The sequence below is a fragment of the Suncus etruscus genome, chromosome 15 (genome assembly GCF_024139225.1).
Source record: "Suncus etruscus isolate mSunEtr1 chromosome 15, mSunEtr1.pri.cur, whole genome shotgun sequence".
NCBI classification, from domain to species: Eukaryota; Metazoa; Chordata; class Mammalia; order Eulipotyphla; family Soricidae; genus Suncus; species Suncus etruscus.
The window spans coordinates 41,081,030-41,101,541 of record NC_064862.1 but is presented as its reverse complement, the minus strand read 5'-3'; the positions used below and the strand labels follow the sequence as shown (position 1 = coordinate 41,101,541).

Sequence of the window (20,512 nt, the reverse complement as noted above, 5' to 3'; positions counted from 1 at the left end):
GCTCTGTGCTTGGGAGTCCCCAATGATGTTTGGGGGACTGAAATCAGGCCTCTTGCATACCCTCAGCCCATTTAGCTATCTCTCTATCCTCAAAAAGAAAATTTTAATTTATTTGGTGGCGTAACCATTCCAAAGAGCAGAATAGAAATTAAAAGATAATTTGCCACATTTCATGCTTCAGAGGCTATTAACATATGTTCCTGTTGTATATTCAAATGGTGGGAACTTTCCCATGGCTTTGTGAACAAAGTGATCTGCTCATTTTTGGGAACTGGTATGGCTGGATCTTCATTCCTATGGCAATGGGACTTAGGCCTGGTAAGCTTGAAGCTTTGCATTTTGGACCTGCAGTAATAACAGTAATATATCTACAGAGGCTGCATCAGACACACTGGAGGAGTCATCAAAATGCAGAGTGATGGATTCACCTAAAGTTTCAGATTTGGTAGGTGTGGATTGGGGTCTGAGAACCTGCATTTCTAAGAAGCTCCAATGTGATGCTGATGTGATTATGGGATCATGTTTCAGACTAACTGGCTTAATGCACACAGATTGGTTTCATTGGAGACCAGATTGTATAACTATGCAATTATGCTTGAATTAATAATCTTGGCCTTTCTCTCACAAACACAGTAGAGAATATGAATATAATCAATCTCAAATTAAACTTACTCTTATCATATTTGTTAAAATAGTAGGCTTCCAAGTACATCCTTATCCTTCACATTATATATTAAAGTTAAAAAAAAATGCTTAACAGTCCCATGAGCATTGAGTGGAAATAAAAATGATCAGACCTAAGTACCCAACCCAAAGTCAACAAAAATAGAATCCAGAGACCCAAACTACAACAAGCTATACACAAAAGGGACTTGTTTACACTAGCAGTCCAGGGGGCTAAGGGTGAAGACAGGGGAACCATGCTGGAAACAGGGGCACGGGGAGGTCAACACTGGTGGTGGAAATTGCCCTAATTCACTATCACTATGTAACTTAAATATAACTGTGGAAGACTTGTAATTCAAAATTATTTTTTTTTTTAAAAAAGAGAAAGGGTCCAGAGAGATAGCATGGAGGCAGGGCTTTTGCCTTGCACACAGCTGACTTGAGTTCAATCCACGGCATCCCATATGGTCCCGAGTCTGCCAGAAGCGATTTCTGAGCCCAGAGCCAGGAGTAATCCCTGAGCATTGCCGGGTGTGACCCCCCCCCTCCAAAAAATAAAAAAAACAAACAAAAAAAAACAAAAGAAAAAGAGTGAGAAGTGAAATGTCTGCCAAGAGGCAGGTAGGGGGGAGGGTGGAAGGGAAATGAGGTACTGGTGATGGGAAACATGCACTGGTGAAGTGTGGTATACATTGAATGACTGAAACTCAATCATAAAAAATTTTGTAAACATGGTGCTTAAATAAATTATTATTTAAAAATTAAAAAACAAACTAAAAAAGAATGCTTAAAAATATTTATGCTCATAAAGTCAATTTTACAAAATTTAAAAATCTGTTCAGCAGGTAGGGCATTTAACTTGTACATGGCCAACCCAGGACCAACCTAGGTTTGATTCCTGGCATCTCATATAGTTCCCCTGAGCCTGCCAGGAACTATTTCTAAAAGCTGAGTTCAGGAACACTGGGTGTGGCCCAAGCCACCCTCAAAATCTAATTATGTGCTTTTCAGATAATGACATGATTATTTTTCTAATTAATGAGTCATATACATTTTTATATATTAAGATAAAAAACATGATAGAAAAGATGTTAGAGAATTATCTAATAAAATGACTGTATCTAAACAATGCTTCAGATTATCTAAGAACTGATGAATATTGTAAAACTTTAAAAAATTATTAACTTACCTAGTAACAGTTCACCAGCTGTCTCTCTAGATGGTGCAACACTGATACATCTACGATTCACTCTGCCAAACATTTTTTTAAAGTCACAGTGATTAAATTAAATTAACCAGAAATCTGGGAGATAATTCAGAGAAGTGGGAGGCCCTGAATTCAATCCCTGTACCCACATCCATGTTTTGAACAAATTGGAGAGTGTAAGCTTTATTTATGTAAGAAGCTATTTCAGCAACAGAGTTGTTCATTTAAAAATAATCTTGTGACACAGTGGTATTCAGGGTACATGACCATTTTCTATTCCCACAAATACAGGGGCCTCTTCCTGCTCCAAACACACACCATTCCCTTCTCCAAACAGGACCACACAGAGCTAAAGATTAAATTTGGGGCCCTGCACATTCCATTATATGCCTATCAACCCTTTTAGTTATCTCATCAGCTCTATTTTATCTCAATTTTAACATTCTATTAGAGAATAGAATCATTGATGGTTTATAGACAAGACTAATAATGCCTACTTCCTCTATGCAGAATACATTCAAAGACTTCAATTTTTATATTTTCTAGAAGAGGGTTTCATGCCTTTGATATGCTAAACACATAAAAGAAGGAAAAATACTCTTTTTTGAAAAATACTAATTTTTACTTTTTTTACTCTAGGAAAATAAAGGTAGGTGTGTGTTTATGCAAACAAGGGTTAAAGTATGATGACTGAAGTCCAGTGAATATTCACTTTATGTCCCTTATGGCGGAGCTGGTAGATTATCTGCCTTGCATGTGGCCAATCTGAGTTCAATCCCCAGCATTCCATATAGTGTTCCCAGAGCCTGCCAGGAGTAACCTCTGAGCACCATTGGATGTGGCCCCAAAACTTAAAAAGAAAAAAGAAAAAAAGAAATGTTTCTTCTTTTGTGTTTTATTATTTATTTATTTGTTTGTTTGTTTGTTTATTTTGGTGGGCCACACCTACTATGCTCAGGGCTTATTCCTGGGTCTTGCTCAGGATCACTCCTGATGGGTTCACAGGAACCATAGAGGATGCCAGGGATTGAATCCAGGCCGGCCATGTACAAGGTAAATGCCCTACCTGTTGTGCTATTGCTCCAACCTCCAGGCAACTCCTTTTGTATTTCTTTGTTTTGTTTTTATTTTGGGTCACACCTGGCTCTGCACTCAGAGATCAATCCTGATAGACTACACGCAGCGCTAAGCTGGTAGTGTGCAAGGCAAGCACCTTCCTTACCTGCTTTATTATCTCTCCACCCCCATAACCTAGTTTTTTCTTCATCTATTTTTAGAGTCATTCCTAAAATCATTATTATCTAAAATAAATATTGCACAGGAACTACAATCAACAAAAGAGAATTTAAATCAACAAAAGAGAATGTCTTAAGGAATTAAATTTACCTTATTGATTCACTTGCTGCTTTGTCTTTTACAGTCGAGGAGAAAGAAGAATGAGTTTTGTCTTCAAATAGATAAGAAAGTGGTGGGTTGACCACATCTGTTGGAGTAAAGAAGTATATATTTTATTTTTATAAACACATGCTGTGTTTATATGTTGAACAGAGAAATCATTATTACCTTCTGATTTCTGTCTATCTCTCAGGAGATACTTATTTGGAATAGTTAAGTAACATCTCTGTAAACGCCTTCTTTCTCGATTTGGACCTTCTGTTGGATCCAACTGCCAAGAAGTTGGATAGTAGAGGGGGTCATACCAGACTGCTCTGCAAAGTAAAATAAAAAATGCTTTAAGTGGTAGTCTGAAGTACATCAAGCTTAAAAAAGTTTTTTCTGGTACTTGTAGTTTTTAAAATAATCATCATGTACACTGAACAAATCAAAATTGATCTATTGCAATAAAAACTCCATCTATTTATATTTAGGGTTAGACCAGGAAATACATAAAACAAATAACAAAAAGGAAGTGATTTCTCCTGAGTGCCAGTTTCCCTATTCTCTGCCTACAGGCTAACTTTGTCACTACTCTGAATTCTATAGTAATATTTAGCAGTCTTTTGATTAGTATTTTCCCTCATTTCTGCCCAATACAACAGAATTTGTTCAGTTTTGTAGAATAAATTATATATTTGCTTTGGGAATCATCAGGGTTGCATCTAGTAGTTCTAAGGAGCTTCAAGAGCCACATTTAGGCACCTTATCCAAGGTGCCAAATAAGGATTAAACCAGAAACTCCCTGGCTTATAAATAAAATTTCTTAAAAAGTTTAAAAAATGTATTATTTATTTATTTATTTTTGTTTTTTGGGCCACACCCGGTGACACTCAGGGGTTTCTCCTGGCTAGGGGGACCATATGGGACGCTGGGGGATCGAACCGTGGTCCGTCCTAGGCTAGCGCTGGCAAGGCAGACAGACACCTTACCTCTAGCGCCACCGCGCCGGCCCCTAAAAAAAGTATTTTAAAGAATAGAAAATAGAGAAAATAGAAAATAGAAAATAGAAGAGAAAATACTATAAGTATATTTAGAAACAAAGTAAGAGGAGAGGGAAAATACCACCTTAACCATAAACATTCCAAAATTCAGTTATTAGATATTTTAATTTTTTAAAATTATAGTTATATCATATATCCATATTTTGATTCTTTAACTGAACACATAATTATCATCATTTCAAATAGCAGCAGTAAGTGGATTCATTCTAATATACTTACTTTATTACTGTTATTAGATATTTAAGATGTTGCTAATTAATTCAGTTGATACATTACAGTGAAAATCTTCATGTTTATTGCTTGCTTCCTATATTTAATATATATACGTATTTTTTTTTTGTTTTTGGGCCACACCCGGTGGTGCTCAGGGGTTACTCCTGGCTATCTGCTCAAAAACAGCTCCTGGGTCGGCTTGCAAGGCAAACGCCGATGTGCTATATCTCTCCAACCTCTGTATTTAAAATATTCTACTTAGAATACAATCTCTAAAGCAGGATAACTGAAGCTAGATATGAAATGTCTGTAAGGTTCTGATATATACTGTCAAAATACACAATGTTACCAAATGTCTAACCAGGGCAATACATTACTTTCTGAATAGCAAAAATGTATAATATAAAAAAACTGTATAAAAATTTTAAAGAAACAAATTAGCTTTCGGAATAAGGAATATTTTTCCATGTGTTTATTAACTCTATTTGACTTATGTGAAGGTTTTGCATGTCTTGCTCAATCAAGCTTTTGGGACCGTAACTAAAATTTTACTTTAAAATTTTGCAAGAATCTTTAAAACAATAAAAATATTTACACATATTTACTGAAAATAAAATTTTACACGGTCATTGTTATACCTTTTAAATACAGTGGAAGAAATTAAAATTCAAGTGCATTCAATTCTTCTTTGAATTCTGATTTTTGTTTTGGCATCATAGGTGGCAGTGCTCAGGTGCCAAGTATTGTATCCAGGTTTTCTGCATACAAAGTTTGCTTTGCAGGTGCTCAATCATTTAAGCTATCTCTCATGCATTTTATTTTAGAAAGTTATCCGTCCAGTAAATAGATAATAAATACCTTATTTTCTTTACTTTTGAAGGTTTTCAAGTTTCATTCGTTTCTTAGTCTAGATTTGGTTTAGTGTATAACAACTTGGTGTGTTTTAACACCTAACAATGTATTATCTTTTGTTATCATTATTATATTTTATTATTATTGCTATTATTGGAGCAAGACCCAGTGGTGCTCAGGCACTACTCCTGGATAAGTGCAGAATCTCTTTTCTGGAGGCATTTGGGGAAGCATCCAGTGCAGGGTATTGAATGTGAGGCCTCTGCATGCAAAGCATGCATTCTAACCATCTGAATTATCTCCTCAGCCCCAGAATAGGTATCTTAACTAAACTCAGATACTTTAATTTTCTCCTTTCCATAATTTGTGATAAGGTTTTTTGTTTTCTTTTTCTTTTTCAGTGATTTTTCTACTCTTGCAAAGATCATAGTTAGAAACTAAAGTTACTATATAGATTTTACTATTAGACGAGAGATACTTTTTATTCTCCCCCTGCTTCCCAAACTACCCCCCCCCATTTAAAATATTTTTTTCATAGAATAATTCTTGGTGATAAATAAAAAATTATTAAATAAGATGTTATAAATATTTTCTGGAATAAAAACAATAGTAAGCATCCAATATAAATATCCATGCATATTCAAAATATTCAAGAACCTTAAATGTTCTACCACTTTGCTTACCTATCATGCGTCAGTTGTTGAATAAGTTCTTGCCAGTGTCTGCTGGCACTCAAATCTATTTTATACATCCCTCTGATATGCTGAATCACCTTTTTTCTCTCAATTCCTTGGGAGAGAGACACTGCCTGGGTGATATCTGCAGCGATTTTAGATATATCCTTTGATTTTGAATCAATACGCTGAAAGAGACTAAACAAACAAGGGAGTCCATAAAACATGAAATTTCATGCATTTACAATAATTATACTTTTTTAGGGGGCTAGAGTTATAGCATAGTGCGTAGGGTGTTTGCCTTGCATGTAGTTGACCTGGGTTCAATCCATGGCATCCCATATGGTCCCCCGAGACTACCAGGAGTTATTTCTGAATGAAGAGCCAGGAGTAACCCCCCTGAGTACTGCTCAGTGTGGCCTCCAAAATCCCCCCCCCAAATTATGCTTTTTAAATACAAAGTACATAATAAATTTAGTGGATTCCTAAAAGACATGAGTTTCAAATTAAAACAAATGAGTCCTATTTTTGTTGGGCTGGAGAGGTAGCTCAAAGGCCCAGTGTGCATGCATTGCATGCAGAAAGACCTGGGTTTGATCCCTGGTGCGAGCAATACTGGGAACTGAACCATGAACCATGCACTGGGATAGCCACTGAGCACTGCTAGATGTGGACCCCAAACAAAATTCCTACCTTTGCTGATTATTATTAACGGTTTTCTGCCAGGTAGCTTTATTCACACCTTCTTCAGTTTCATATTTTTTTTGTTCCTAAAATATTTAGAAATACATATTATGAAACATTTTTCATGTAACATTGTCATAAAGATAAACTAATTGTAAAAGCAATTAACAGATGGAAAACCAAACCAAGCAGAATATTACAACATTAACAATGTCAATATTATAGCTCCTTTTATTTTTATGCAACTCTATTCAAAATTTATGGTGGATAAACCAAACCAAAGTTGTCAATCCTAATTAGCTTGCCTAGCTGCTTGTTTCTTTATTTTATTTTTTTTAATTATAGGACCTATAACTTAAGGTTGCTATATAGAACTTGCTTGTCACTAAAACTCTTTCCTTCAATAATAGCAGTGATAACAAAGATGATTAGAAAGAACACATTCCTTAAAATACCTATTTGCTTTTTATAGTAAAAAAGTAATATACAATAAAAATAAAATGATCATTTCAAATTTATCAATGATAAAAATGAACTTAAATACTTTGCTTGAAAATTTATGGATATACTGATCTCATGGCTGAAAGCTCTGGGGTCCCCTCAGGAAGGATGCAAGCCAAGTCCTAGTTTGCTAAAGCCCTGGCAGCTGCATTCACACCCTATCTTTGCTGCCACACCTATGGCTTATCTTCACTGCTCTACCATTAATTTCTACAGAAACATTAACTGACAAAAACTCCATGTATCCTAGTTTTGGGGCTGAAAGCTCTGGAATGGGGATGGGCAGCCTCCTTGCTCCTCTCCATACTTCTGGAAGCCCAGGCAGCCACAGCCACATCCAGTACCATGTAAACTCAGCCCAGCTCCACAGATCTTGCAATTCCTGGAGTGTGTAGCCAAACATGTGGCTGCGTGACACCATCAATTTCCTCCATATTAACATCCCAGTAGAAACACAACAAATTAAATATGAAATTATATATGAAGCAGCATATAAATTAAGTACCAAACACACACACAAATAACACAGAATGCCCAACTAGCAACAAACAGCTTAGTTAACCCTTAGACAATAATTTAATGACCCCAGTATGAGATATATTTTAATTACACAATTATCTCATATAACTAAAATTAACTAAAGTTAATTTTTGTTTTGAGGCCATACCCAGAGAAGCTCAAGGGTTATTCCTGGATCTGCACTCAGGAATCACACCTGAGGGAATGTTACATTGATGGTGGGGTTGGTGTTGAAATATTGAAGGCCAGAAACAACTGTATTATTAACAACTTTGTAAAGCACCATGATTAAATACATTAAAATATTCTCCTTATTTTTAATGATATTCAATGGTATCTCCTAGGAATCAATTATGATTTCATTGACTCACCTCTTTTATAATTTTAATAAGGTCTGATTTTGTTGATGCACTGGGAGGTATACATTTATGCCCACACAGTTTAAGAGCATTCATAAGTAGTTCTGCTGTGTCTAGTTCCTCTTGAGTCAACTCATCCTGGTGATTATGCACCAATTCTGACAAATACAAAACTAACTTGGCTCCATGCTTTAAGAAAACAACAACAATTATTTTATTAAAAAATCTTTACTTTACACATTTCTTAATAATAAATAGTAGTCTTGTTTTATATACAATTTCTATTTATATACTATGAATCATTTAAACATATTTTTGACAAAGTAAATATGAATAATTTCATAAATTCACAGTGATACAAATCCACTGTACTTAACTGGTAACATTTTAAACTTGAAAAGTTTTAAATGTCAACAAATAGATTTGGAAACTATTACATTTGGGGTGATATTTAAGTTAATATGCTGAATCATATCATGCCATTTCTCTAAAGAATAATCTGAACATATGCAATGATGAAAATAGCAAAGCTCATTTTAATTCAACATTTTAAGTTAGTTACGAGACAGCTGCTATCAGATCAAAAGTGAAAAATGAACAGATGTTCTACGAGTAAAAAGCTAAAGGAGTTGGCAAACAAACAGATTTGTAAGTGACTAGAATATTTTCATATGAATATCTTAAAGGTAATGTTCTTGATGTCTCTAAAAATATATCAGTTTAGTATTCAGTGACATTCTAGATCATCTTGAAAAACTATCAGAAATATTTATTCTGAATATCAAAAAACACATGATGTTCTTAAACACTAAAATTAATTTAACATCTCTTTCTTAAGTATCCTCTGATCAAATATTTTGATTATAGTTTCTGGGAATAGAAATATGCTATTAAACACATAAGGTAAAAAATTGCCTTGTTTTCAGCCCTGGAAAATGGAAAAAAAAACTGAATTTATTAAGATAATAGGAAACTTAATGGTGTAATTTTTTTGTTTGTTTGTTTTTTGGGCCACAATCTGTGATGCTCAGGGGTTATTCCTGGCTATTTGCTCAGAAATCACTCCTGGCTTTGGGACCATATGGGATACTGGGGATCGAATCAAGGTCCATACTGGATTAGCCGTGTGCAAGACAAATGCCCTACCACTGTGCTACGCTCTGGCCCCTGGTGTAAAATTTTTTCCAGCAATAGGAATATAGACAAACATACTAAACATGGACAGTATGAATGAGTGGCATATAAATAAGGAAACATAGGATATAAAGAAGGTACACAAGACAAAGATAAAATTTTTTTTGGCTTTTTTTTTGGGGGTGAGGAGGAGTTATACCCAGCAGTGTCAGGGGTTACTCCTGGCTCTGCGCTCAGAAATCGCTCCTGGCAGGCACAGGGGACCATATGGGATGTTGGGATTCGAACCACCACCTGAATTGGCTGCATGCTGAGATTAGTCATAAATGACCTCTGAGCCAGCCAGATGTGGCCATAACATCCCCCACCCCAAAGCTAAACAAAAGAAAAATGGGAAATAAACAAAATTGTCAAATGAGTGACATGGAGCATACAAAGAAAGACTAAACGTGATATTTGTTTGTTAAGAAGATTATATTCATGATGTTAGGTAGGAAATAGTTTAATTCAGTTTTTTATATAATTTCCTATCTCATCAAAGGTCTTTACAGTCTTATTAAATGATGAAATACTTACTTGCATGGAAGGGCTAAGGCAATCTCGCAGTATTTCCTGATGATTTGGTTCAAGAACTATTTCAAAAATTTGCTTTCTCTCTCGGGAAGGGTGGGCTGGTGACAAAATATGTACTAATAATCTCCCAAGCTGCATTCGGAAAGTTTCCTTACAATGCCATAATATTTTAATCCACTGCTGCTTAGACCCACTGGTTTTACTTGAACCCTTAAATCGAAATAGAAATGAATTAGGATAAGACATTTAAGCAGTAAAACTAAACTTAACATAGCCCTAATGCCTATGAAACTTATTTTAGTCTAATTTTTTTAAATTGTAAGTCAAAAGTAGAAAGACATATACATTCAAACAAATAGATATTTAAAATAAATGAACATATACCGAAGTTTATATTACTATTACTCAAGACAACCAAAAATAATGAAAAAAGATCCAAACTTTCATCAAAAGATGAACAGATAAACATAGTTCATTTTACAAGAAAACAAAGAGTTTTACTTGACTTTAATAAGAAATGAAGTTCTAATATATGCTTCAGACTGAATACATGAAAAAACTTTTAAAACATTATAAATCATATAAACCACACATAAAAAGATAAATATTACATGATGAACATATGTACAGGATCTAAAAAGTCAAATCCATTGAGGCAGAAAATAAAATAGTAATAAGAAGAATAAGATATTAGTATTTAAAAATATAAATACAACAGAGTTTTTGTTTTAATTGTTGTTTTTTGGGGGGACAGGGAGAAAGGGGCCACACCTGGCAGTGTGCACGCCTACTCCTGGTTCAGTATTCAGAAATTACTCCTGATAGTGTTCAAGGGACCACCTAGGAGGGATTGAACCTGGATTTGTTGAGTGTAAGGCAAGCACCCTACACACTGTACTATCTCTTTGGACCCCAGAGTTTCAGTTTTGAGATGACAAGGTTCTAGAGATGAATAGTAGTAGTGATTACATAGCAGTGGTTACAGTTAACATTACTAAACTGAACCCTTAAAAAATGTTTGAAAAGAGGGGGCCCCAGAGATAGCATGGAGGTAAGACATTTGCCTTGCATGCAGAAGGACGGTGGCTCAAATTCCGGCATCACATATGGTTCCCCGAGCCTGCCAGGAGCAATTTCTGAGGTAGAGCCAGGAGTAACCCCTGAGCATTGCTGGGTGTGATCCAAAAACCAAAACAAAAAAAAAAGTTGAAAAGAAAATTTTATATTTTACCACAACTTTAAAAGATAGCCAAGAATGAAAATGCTTCAGTATGAAGTGACCTAAGAAATTACACAGGTGTATAAAATTTAAACTTAAAAAAAAAAAAAAGAACAATCTAATAGATCTAATAGTAAGTGCTCAAAAGGCTAGAATCCATGCCTGGCATATGGTGGACCCCTCTGATCTAGGCATCATATGATTCCCGAAAAACCACCATAGAACAAGCCTAAGGAGCCCAAAATATGAAATTATAGGTAAGATAAACCTATAGTGACTATAAAGAAAGAATTCATAACGAATAGTTAATTGGTACTGAATAATGAATACAGCAGTCACACATTAGGAACTGTTTGTTATCTGATGGCCATCAATCTTCTCTAAAAATATCTGAGTAAGCTGTTTCAACTGTGCCTGCCTCCTTTTACTCCCCAGCTAGTTCAATTCTGATCAGATCTCCTGCAACTGGTTCAAAACTGAATCAGCTATCATCCCCTTACCTCTCTTATTTATTCTAAGTTTTATTAAAGTCTCTCCAATTACTCCTAGTCCTGAGTGCCTTGGGTGAATGATTTCAGTTCGAAATGGAACCTATAGGTACCAAAATCTAGTTTAGGTTTTGATAATCATGACTTCTAAGTTCTGTTAGAATTAGACTGGCCTTTTGTTATCTGTGGTGTGAACTGACAATTCATTCTTAAAAATAGGGCAAGGAAAACTGAATTCTGACACCTTTTTTTTGTTTTTGTTTTTTGGGCCACACCCATTTGACACTCAGGGGTTACTCCTGGCTATGCATTCAGAAATCGCTCTTGACATGGAGGACCATGTGAGACGCCAGAGGATCGAATCTATAGTCTGTCCTAGGCTAGCAATTGCAAGGCAGATGCTTTACCCCTAGCACCACCTCTCCAGTCCCTTAAGTCTGACACTCTTACATAATTCTGCAGGTGTTGAAAACATTTGAGTCAAGATCTACATTTTATAATAATAATAAACTAAAAATACAATATTAGGAAAATGGCTTTCAGATTATAGACTTAAAAACCAATGATGAATAAAGAAGCCTTTTAGAAAGACTAAATTAGCAATATATAGTGCTCCATTATTAAATATGTATGTTGGGTTTCAGAAAACTGAGAGCAAAGTATAATTTTGAAAATATATTGTACTGATACATAAAAATTCATACTTTGGGGACCCCAGTATATGGCTCTTGTCCCCTAAGAGTTAGTCTGTGAATTTGACCCCCAGTCCAGCCCCATATGTTGAGAGTGAAGCCAAATGCACTGCCATCTATGATCCCCAGTACCATAATAACATGTGCAACTTTTGGAGTACTACAATTAAGTTTGCATATGAGACCTCCAGCAAACATTGCAACCAACAGAATGAGCACTATAACCATGTATGTGTAGTGGCTAGTGAGCACCACACCAGGAGTGCTTCCCTTGATCATTACAATAACAGCAAAAGGGAAATAAAGGGAAGAAAAAAAAGCCAGCTTTCATTCTGTTTGTATGATAAATATTTTTCATGTAAATAAACTACTTACGAGAGATACTTTAAATCCTTCTACCAGGTATGTATATATTTCTTTCTGAAATGGATTGACTATGGAAGGCTGTTCATGATGAATATTTTCTTCTGAAATTTCAGGCTGAGAAACTGGAGTCTGATTTTGAGTTGCATTTTCAGGAATATTCAAAATGTCAATGATACCTGGATTAAATTCTTTGAATAAAAAACCCACAAAATTAGTAAAATCACTGAACTTTAGCTATTACAAGGCAATATTTTATTTAATTAGCATATTCAAATTATTACTGAAGTTATAGTATATAACTATAATCTGTATCTTAGATATATATAATATACTAGACAAAGTGAATTCATTTAAAGTAATTTAGGCAATAATTGAACTCTGAAACCCCACACTTGTGGTATGTTTGCTACTTCTTTTTTCCTTAAATGAACACCTCACTTTAACTACAACAAATGGTTGTTCCTTTATAGTTTTTCAAATAAATGCAAACTTTAAAGCAGTACAGGAATTTAAACATATGAAAGCCATGCGATTTTAAGTTAAGATTAAATTTAATAATCATAATAAATTAAACTACAAAATCACTAAAGTCTGCAGCTCATATATAAATTAAACAAAATCATACACTATTTACTTTAGATGGATATAAATAATACATGACTCATTACATGCATTATCCCATTAAATATTGCATATATTGGGGTCAGAAGGATAATACAGCAACTAAGGCTCTTGCCTCGCATGTGTCAGAGCTTCAGTCAATCCTGGGCATACCATAAAGTCAGTCCCCTGCAGTTGCTAAATGAAGAGCCAGGAGTAAGCCCTAAACACTGCTGGTGTGTTTCAAAAAATAAAATAAATAAAATGACAACAACAATAATAATAAAACAAACAACTCCCCCAAACTGTGCTATGATCAAAATGGTGCAATTTCAGAATTTAGCCAGGAAACTGAATGCCTCAAACACAGATAATTTTAGGGAGCCGGAGTGGTGGCTCAAGCCATAAGGCGTCTGTCTGCCTTTCAAGAGCTTGCTGAGGATGGACTGGTCCGCGGTTCGATCCCCTGGCGTCACATATGGTTCCCCAAGCCAGGAGCGACTTCTGAGTGCATAGACAGGAGTAATCCCCGAGTATAACTGGGTGTGGCCAAAAAACAAAAAACAAACAAAAAAACCTAGACAAGTTTAAAATAAAATAAAACAAAAAACCACTTAACTGTAATAAATTTTGGTAGTGTTTAAAAATCATGTGGTTTCTTCTTGAGTCTACTTGAACACAGATTTTATTTTGTCTCTTCTATAGCACTTCTGAGAATATTTCTTTGTATAGCTTTTTAGTGGTTGCTCCAGTTTGGAAAGTCTATCTACCTTTATTAATAGGAAGGCAAACTGAAACTGAAATACAGTTTCATTTAGACCACTGGACTATAACAGTGGTGAAATAAAATAGAAAAACTGCAAATACTGATAAGGATGTGAAGAAAACTGGACCATTTACACATGGAATATAGGTATGTAAAATTATACGACCTTTTTTTTTTATTGCCAGTTTCATTCTTTCTTTTTTGTTTCAGTGCCTACAGATTGGAGTCAGGGTCTGACATGTGCAAGATATTTGTTCTGACATTATGACATGTTGCCCCAGTTTCTAGCAATGGCCTATTAAAAACCTGACATACAATTAGCATACAATCTAACAACTGTATTCTTGGGCTTTAATCACAGAAAAATAAAGATAAGTTCACACATAAAAACCTGCACATAAATGCTACTAGCAATTAGTTAAGTTGTAATACTTTGAAAATTAATTTAAAATTTTAATGTGAAAATTGGAAAAAAATTAGACAACCAGATGGTCTTTCATAAGTTGACTGTTTAAACAAACTATTGATACATGCAACAATCAGGATTATTCCTCAGAAAAAATTATGGTAAATGAGAAAAGCCAATACTAAAAGTCTGTATGATTACTTACATAAATTTCTTGGAGTGACAAAACATGGAAAGAAAAACAGAGTAGAGGTTTACAGGGACAAAAAGGGGCAGCAGAGGTTCTGGGAAAGTGGGTGAGGCTATAAAAAGGCAATATAAGGAATCCTTACAGTGATGGATTACTTGGCTGCATCAGTGTCAAAATCCTGGTATGGATATCAGACTCTAATTTGGCACAATCCACTGGGGGAAATGGGTACATGGGCTGTCCAACAATTTTCTCTTTTTTGTTTTTGTGCCATGCCATACACAATTATGCATGTGGCCTATACTTGGCTCTGCACTCTAGATCACTCCTAGCAGGCTTGGGCTTGGGGGTCCATATGTGGTGCTGGGGATCAAACCTTGGGTTGACTGCTTGCAAGGTATATACCCTGACCTCTACACTTTCACTCTAGCCTGTTTTTCATAATTTTCTAACAACTGTATGTGATTCTATGATTATTCAAATTTGGTTTACAAAACATTAGGCACATCATACTATTTCAAACTAATGATCAATGTAAATCAGCATTTCACATCAAAATATGAACTTTTACTCGATTATTATTAATGTATTAAATAATAATGTCTTCAAAAGTTTGAAGTCTAGTCATTCTTTATGTTATTTCCCTTTCTTTTCTTTTTTTTTTGGGAAGCCACACCCGGTGATGCTCAGGGGTTACTCCCAGCTATGCGATCAGAAATCGCTCCTGGCTTGGGGGACCATATGGAACGCTGGGGATGAAACCACAGTCCATCCTAGGCTAGTGCAGGCAAGGCAGACACGCCTTACTGCTTGCGCCACCACTCCGGCCCTTCATTTCATTTTGTTTTTATTTGAGGCATCATGATTTATAAGACTGCTAATGATAGTTTTATATGTAATATATTTCAATACCACATCTCTACCAGTGTTTAACCTCCTTCGAAACACTTATTTCTCTGTACCTTGATAAATGATTCTGTTAACAGCTAAAACTGTTAGCTTCTGCAGTCTCTGAGCAAGCTCTGTTTCTGTTGCCTGGACTGGGTTTTCCTGGCTCATTCTCCGTTGCATCATCACATGAAGCTCATCACTTGCCACTGAACGCATTTTCATCAGAAGAGAGTCAGTTTGAGAAAGGGGAAATTTTCGAGATCCTTCAAGTATATAAATTAAAACATCAAATGCTAATATTAACAAGAATTAAGAAAACTATTTTTACTCCAGCTTTTTGATTATGAGATCATAAAGTTAATACAAAGTTAATTAATACAAAGAAAGTGATAAAAAATTGATGTTTTTCTCCTTTTAAAGAAGTGAAACAGTACTTAAGATATTAAGATTTATATAAAATGCTGAAAAAAATGACATAGCTGAATAAATGGAGATCACTTGACAAATTTTGAGTTTTTGCAAAGCTCAACAAATTCTAAGAGTAAAATTCATTAAGATTTTTTTAATTTGGTTTTTGGGTCACACCGGGCAGCTCTCAGGGGTTACTCCTGCTCTACGCTCAGAAATCATTCCTGGCAGGCTCGTGGGGACCAAATGGGATGCTGGGATTTGAATCACCAACCTTCTGCATGCAAGGCAAACGTCTTACCTTCATGCTATCTCTCCGACCCCTCATTAAGAATTTTTTGACAAAATATTTTCAAATACTGCTTCACTTCCTTTTACTTAAAATAATCAATAGATTTTTTAAAAGCATATCATGTTTTGCTAACATCACTACTTCTGGATAATTACCATTGTGAATTTTTAAAAATAATTATGTAAAGCATAGTGGCATAGTGGAAATTAATCAAATGAAAGTGAAGGAATCATAAAAGTGAATTTAATTTCAGTGACTTGCAATTAAGATGATTTGATGCATAAATATAATTTTGAATGAGTTCACACAAACATTTGTAAAGAAATGATTCCTCAGATTGAACAGGTAGGTGTGATATTCCTGCACTATCACTGCACCTGCTCCAAGTGGTATCACACAGGTAGTCGATCCAGAAGAGAATGAGGGAAATGAGTCTTGATTTAATGGACTGAAGGAGAAAGGTGTTGGAAGTTGACCATCGGAACCAAAATGACGTCTTGAGAGGTGAGGAATAATGGAAGGTTTCATTGGAATTGAACCTTGTTTTAAATTATAAAAGTATTTATCAATTTTAATTAAAACCTATATAAATATAATTTACTTATAATAAATTATCATTGGGGTATCTAACACTAGGACAAAAAAATTCATCTAAAAGGATGTATACACATCACTATACACAGAAGATGTACATATATAATGAAATACTATATAGCTGTAAGGAATGATGCAAACATGCAATTTGCAGCAACATGGATGGAACTGGAAGATATTATGCTAAATGAAGTAATCCAGAAGAAGAACGATAAATACAGAACAATATCACTTATATGTGGCATTTAGAATAACTGCATGAAAAAATGCAATGGTATAAATGGCAGTTGTCTTGAACACACTTGGACTACAGAATATAGAAAGGAGAAGGAAAGAAACTAAATAAAGGAGAAAAACAAATATGAAAGGATGGGGGCTCAGGTTCAAGTGGACTCAGATGCATTGGTGGAGATAAAAAAGGACAGAGCTAAATATCCAAGCCAAAGTCAACAACAATGGCATCAAGAAACCCAAACTCTAACAAAACTTTAAATGGGTCTTTTATACTGGCAGGCATGGGGCAAAGGGTGGTACCTGGGATACACTCTGGGAACATGGTGGAGGGAAGTTGACACTGGTGATGGGATTAACCTTGACTCACTGACTTTGTGAATCACAATAGTTTCAATAAAATAAAATTAAAAGCAGTATTGAAAAATCACGGTCCCCTCAATCAGTTGGAAAAAGTTAATGATTAACTACATTTTAAAAAATTAGTTAAAATAAAAAACAAAAAAGGGGCCAGAAGATAGCACAGCGGTAGGGCATTTGCTTTGTTTGTTTGACCCAGGACCAAAGGTGGTTCAAATCCTGGCATCCCATATGATCCCCGTGCCTGCCAGGAGTGATTTCTGGGCACAGAACCTGGATTAACCCCTGAGCACTGCTGGGTGTGGCCCAAAAAAACCAAAACCAACCAAACAAAAAAAAAACCCAAAAACCACACACACACACACACACACACACACACACACACCTTACATTTACTAGTAAGATAGTATATATATATTTGGTTTTTGGGTCATACCTGGCAGTGCTCAGGGGTTACTCCTGGCTCCACGCTCAGAAATCGCTCCTGGCAGGCACAGGGGACCATATGAGATGCCCGTATTTGAACCAATGACCTTCTGCATGAAAGACAAATGCCTTACCTCCATGCTATCTCTCTGCCCCCAGTATTTTAATTAATTAATTAATTAATTAATTAATTTTGGTTTCTGGGTCACACCCGCAGCGCTCAGGGGTTACTCCTGGCTCTATGCTCAGAAATCGCTCCTGACAGGCACAGAGGATCATAAGGAATGCCAGGATTTGAACCACTGACCTTCTACATGCAAGGCAAATGCCTTACCTCCATGCTATCTCTCCGGCCCCAAAGATAGTATTTTAATAGTATTGTTAAATACAGTGTTTTAGATAAAAGAAGTATTTTTAATCAGTTAATAATTTTTTATTATTTTTGATACAAAAATGAAGAAAATAAAAAGAAAAATTTATTATCTGGGATTGGACTATGAATAAAATCAGCTATCTGATTTATTAAGTTTACTGAAGCAAAGAAGAAATAAAAATAAGAAATAAATATGTCAACAATAAACAGTAAAAATCTATGTAAGTAGTAAGTTATACTTTCCTACAAGAAGGTGAATTCCATCTAAGGAAGCAATAACTATATAGGGATTCCTGCAAAGGGGTTTTTGAAGTAAATTTTTGTCACTTTGGAAGCCTTACTACAGATTTGGTAAAATAATTCTATCCTGATCAAGAGTTATAACCGAGACAGCAGTTCAAGAGGAGAGACTGCATTTAGAGATAAAAGAATATGTAGGGTTATGAAGTTTAGCCACATGTAGTTTTAGGCATTATATCATATAAGGTTTTATAAAACAAAATCTAAATATACTATAGCAAACAATATATAGTTAACAGCTTTTATCTATAAATGATTTTTCATGTTTTTTGACATTTGGTATAAAACTGAATACAAGAAAACACAGGTAGTAGAAAGATTTGGATTTAAGAACTGTAACCACGCCCAGAAACACAGTAGCCATGTTCAATCCAGGCCAGCTCCATAAGCTCACTCTTAAGAGATGTAAAATGAGCCATGAAAAATTGTGTCTACAGGGGCTGGAATGATAGCACAGCAGTAAGGCGTTTGCCTTGCACACGGCCAACAAAGGACAGACCCTGGTTGAAGTACTGGCATCCCATATGGTCCCTCAAGCCTGCCAGGTGTGGCTTCTGAGTGCAGAGCCAGGAATAGCCAGGTATGACCCCCAAAAAACAAAACAAAACACAATACAATAAATTGTGGCGACACCAGCTCAAGCAGCAGAAGCTGGTCATCTCAGGAGATGTGGGCCAAAACCCCACCGTGCTTAAGCCATGCTTGCTGCCCCCCTAACCCCAAGTCACCATTCTCCTGATGGCTCTGCCTCATCCCTGGAAATCTGCCAGCTGAATACATGCCCCTAAAAGTTAATAGTGCTTTGAATGTCTGGACAACTTCATTTGTTTGATGCTGTTATCCCTAAAGGAACATCCCAATTTAACATAATAGATAGTTAACAACAAGAGCTTACTGAACCTTCTGCCATTGTATATATGACTTCATTGGGGATACAATAATTTTCACAAATGTGCTTACTACTGTACTTTTTCCTTTTTTTTTTGAGGATCAAACAGTTATATATTTTTTCTCTTTCTACCTTGATAACTCCTTTCTCATCTTTTATATCTATATTTAAATCTCACTTCTTTAGAAACTACCTTAAATCCTGATGTAAATCAGATTTCACTTTGAAAGTATCTGTTCCTATACTATGTTTTCTTTTTTTTAAATCTTAAATATAACTGCTGTAAGAGAGAGTCTGTCTTTTTTTTTTTAGTTATTCTTGTATCTTTAACAATTAAAATACTGCTTGGAATATGTTAGGTACTAGAAAGACAATCGTATGAGTGTGGCACTGAATATAAAATAGAATACCTCTATTGAAAGGAAGAAAATATTAACTTTTTAAATGAAGTATTTATGAAATGTGAATGGTATTATATATGGAAAAGTCAAGTTACTTCAGTTTATAGTAACCAAATTATTATTTTAATACTTACCAGCAATACTCTTCCGTTTCTGAAGTATTGTATGATGGGAAGCAGAAGGTAACTGGAGTGAATCTGAATGGTTTTCAGAGTCATGATTTGCTGTGGTCCTTATAAAGTCCATTGCAGCCTGGAGTACTCTAAACTGAAGTACAATGGCCATATCTAAAAACAGAACATACTAGAGTGTTTCCAAGCCATGTGATTATTTAATTTTTTAATTGCATTGACTTTTTTAAGGGCTGAAAAGATAGTACAGGATGCAAGAACTTGCCTGTAATGTGGCAAACCCTGGTTTAGTCTTGACTGTTGGTCAATCCTGAGCACAGAGCCAGGAATAGCCCCTGAAAAACACTCGATGTGCCTCAAAACAACCTCTCATCGATAAATAAAATTGAACTAACCTTTACAGTTGCCCAACATATAACCCATCAGTAATATTGAATGAGACAAGTTAAAATTTTAGGATCTTTTCTTTATAATATTAAATAACTTTTTTAAATTGTGAAATGCCAACTCCTGTGTTGCTGGGGTTGGAGGTATATAATTTTGGTGACCTACACTAGAGCTTTGCACAAGATACTCTATCATTTAAGTCTCATTCCAACATAAATACTTTTAAACTATGTTTATAAACAATTTTGTTTTTATTAGCCTTTTGTCTTAGAAGTACATCTG

At 35.2% G+C, this 20,512-nt stretch overlaps 2 protein-coding genes across 2 annotated transcripts in view; one reads left to right on the top strand and one right to left on the bottom strand.

Annotated features, from left to right (window-relative positions):
- LGALS8 (galectin 8) overlaps positions 1 to 20,512 on the top strand; it is an 811,943-nt gene that overhangs the window by 996 nt on the left and 790,435 nt on the right. The window lies entirely within an intron of this gene.
- Positions 1 to 20,512, bottom strand: part of LYST (lysosomal trafficking regulator) — a 193,829-nt gene that overhangs the window by 55,567 nt on the left and 117,750 nt on the right. Inside the window, exons 27-36 of the mRNA XM_049789035.1 lie at positions 19,847 to 19,999; positions 15,510 to 15,701; positions 12,595 to 12,773; positions 9,824 to 10,030; positions 8,126 to 8,302; positions 6,744 to 6,820; positions 6,060 to 6,248; positions 3,437 to 3,582; positions 3,260 to 3,356; positions 1,856 to 1,917 (exon numbers count right to left, since the gene is read on the bottom strand). Of these exons, the coding sequence (XP_049644992.1) occupies positions 1,856 to 1,917; positions 3,260 to 3,356; positions 3,437 to 3,582; positions 6,060 to 6,248; positions 6,744 to 6,820; positions 8,126 to 8,302; positions 9,824 to 10,030; positions 12,595 to 12,773; positions 15,510 to 15,701; positions 19,847 to 19,999 (1,479 nt within the window). The remainder of the gene's footprint in view (positions 1 to 1,855; positions 1,918 to 3,259; positions 3,357 to 3,436; positions 3,583 to 6,059; positions 6,249 to 6,743; positions 6,821 to 8,125; positions 8,303 to 9,823; positions 10,031 to 12,594; positions 12,774 to 15,509; positions 15,702 to 19,846; positions 20,000 to 20,512) is intronic.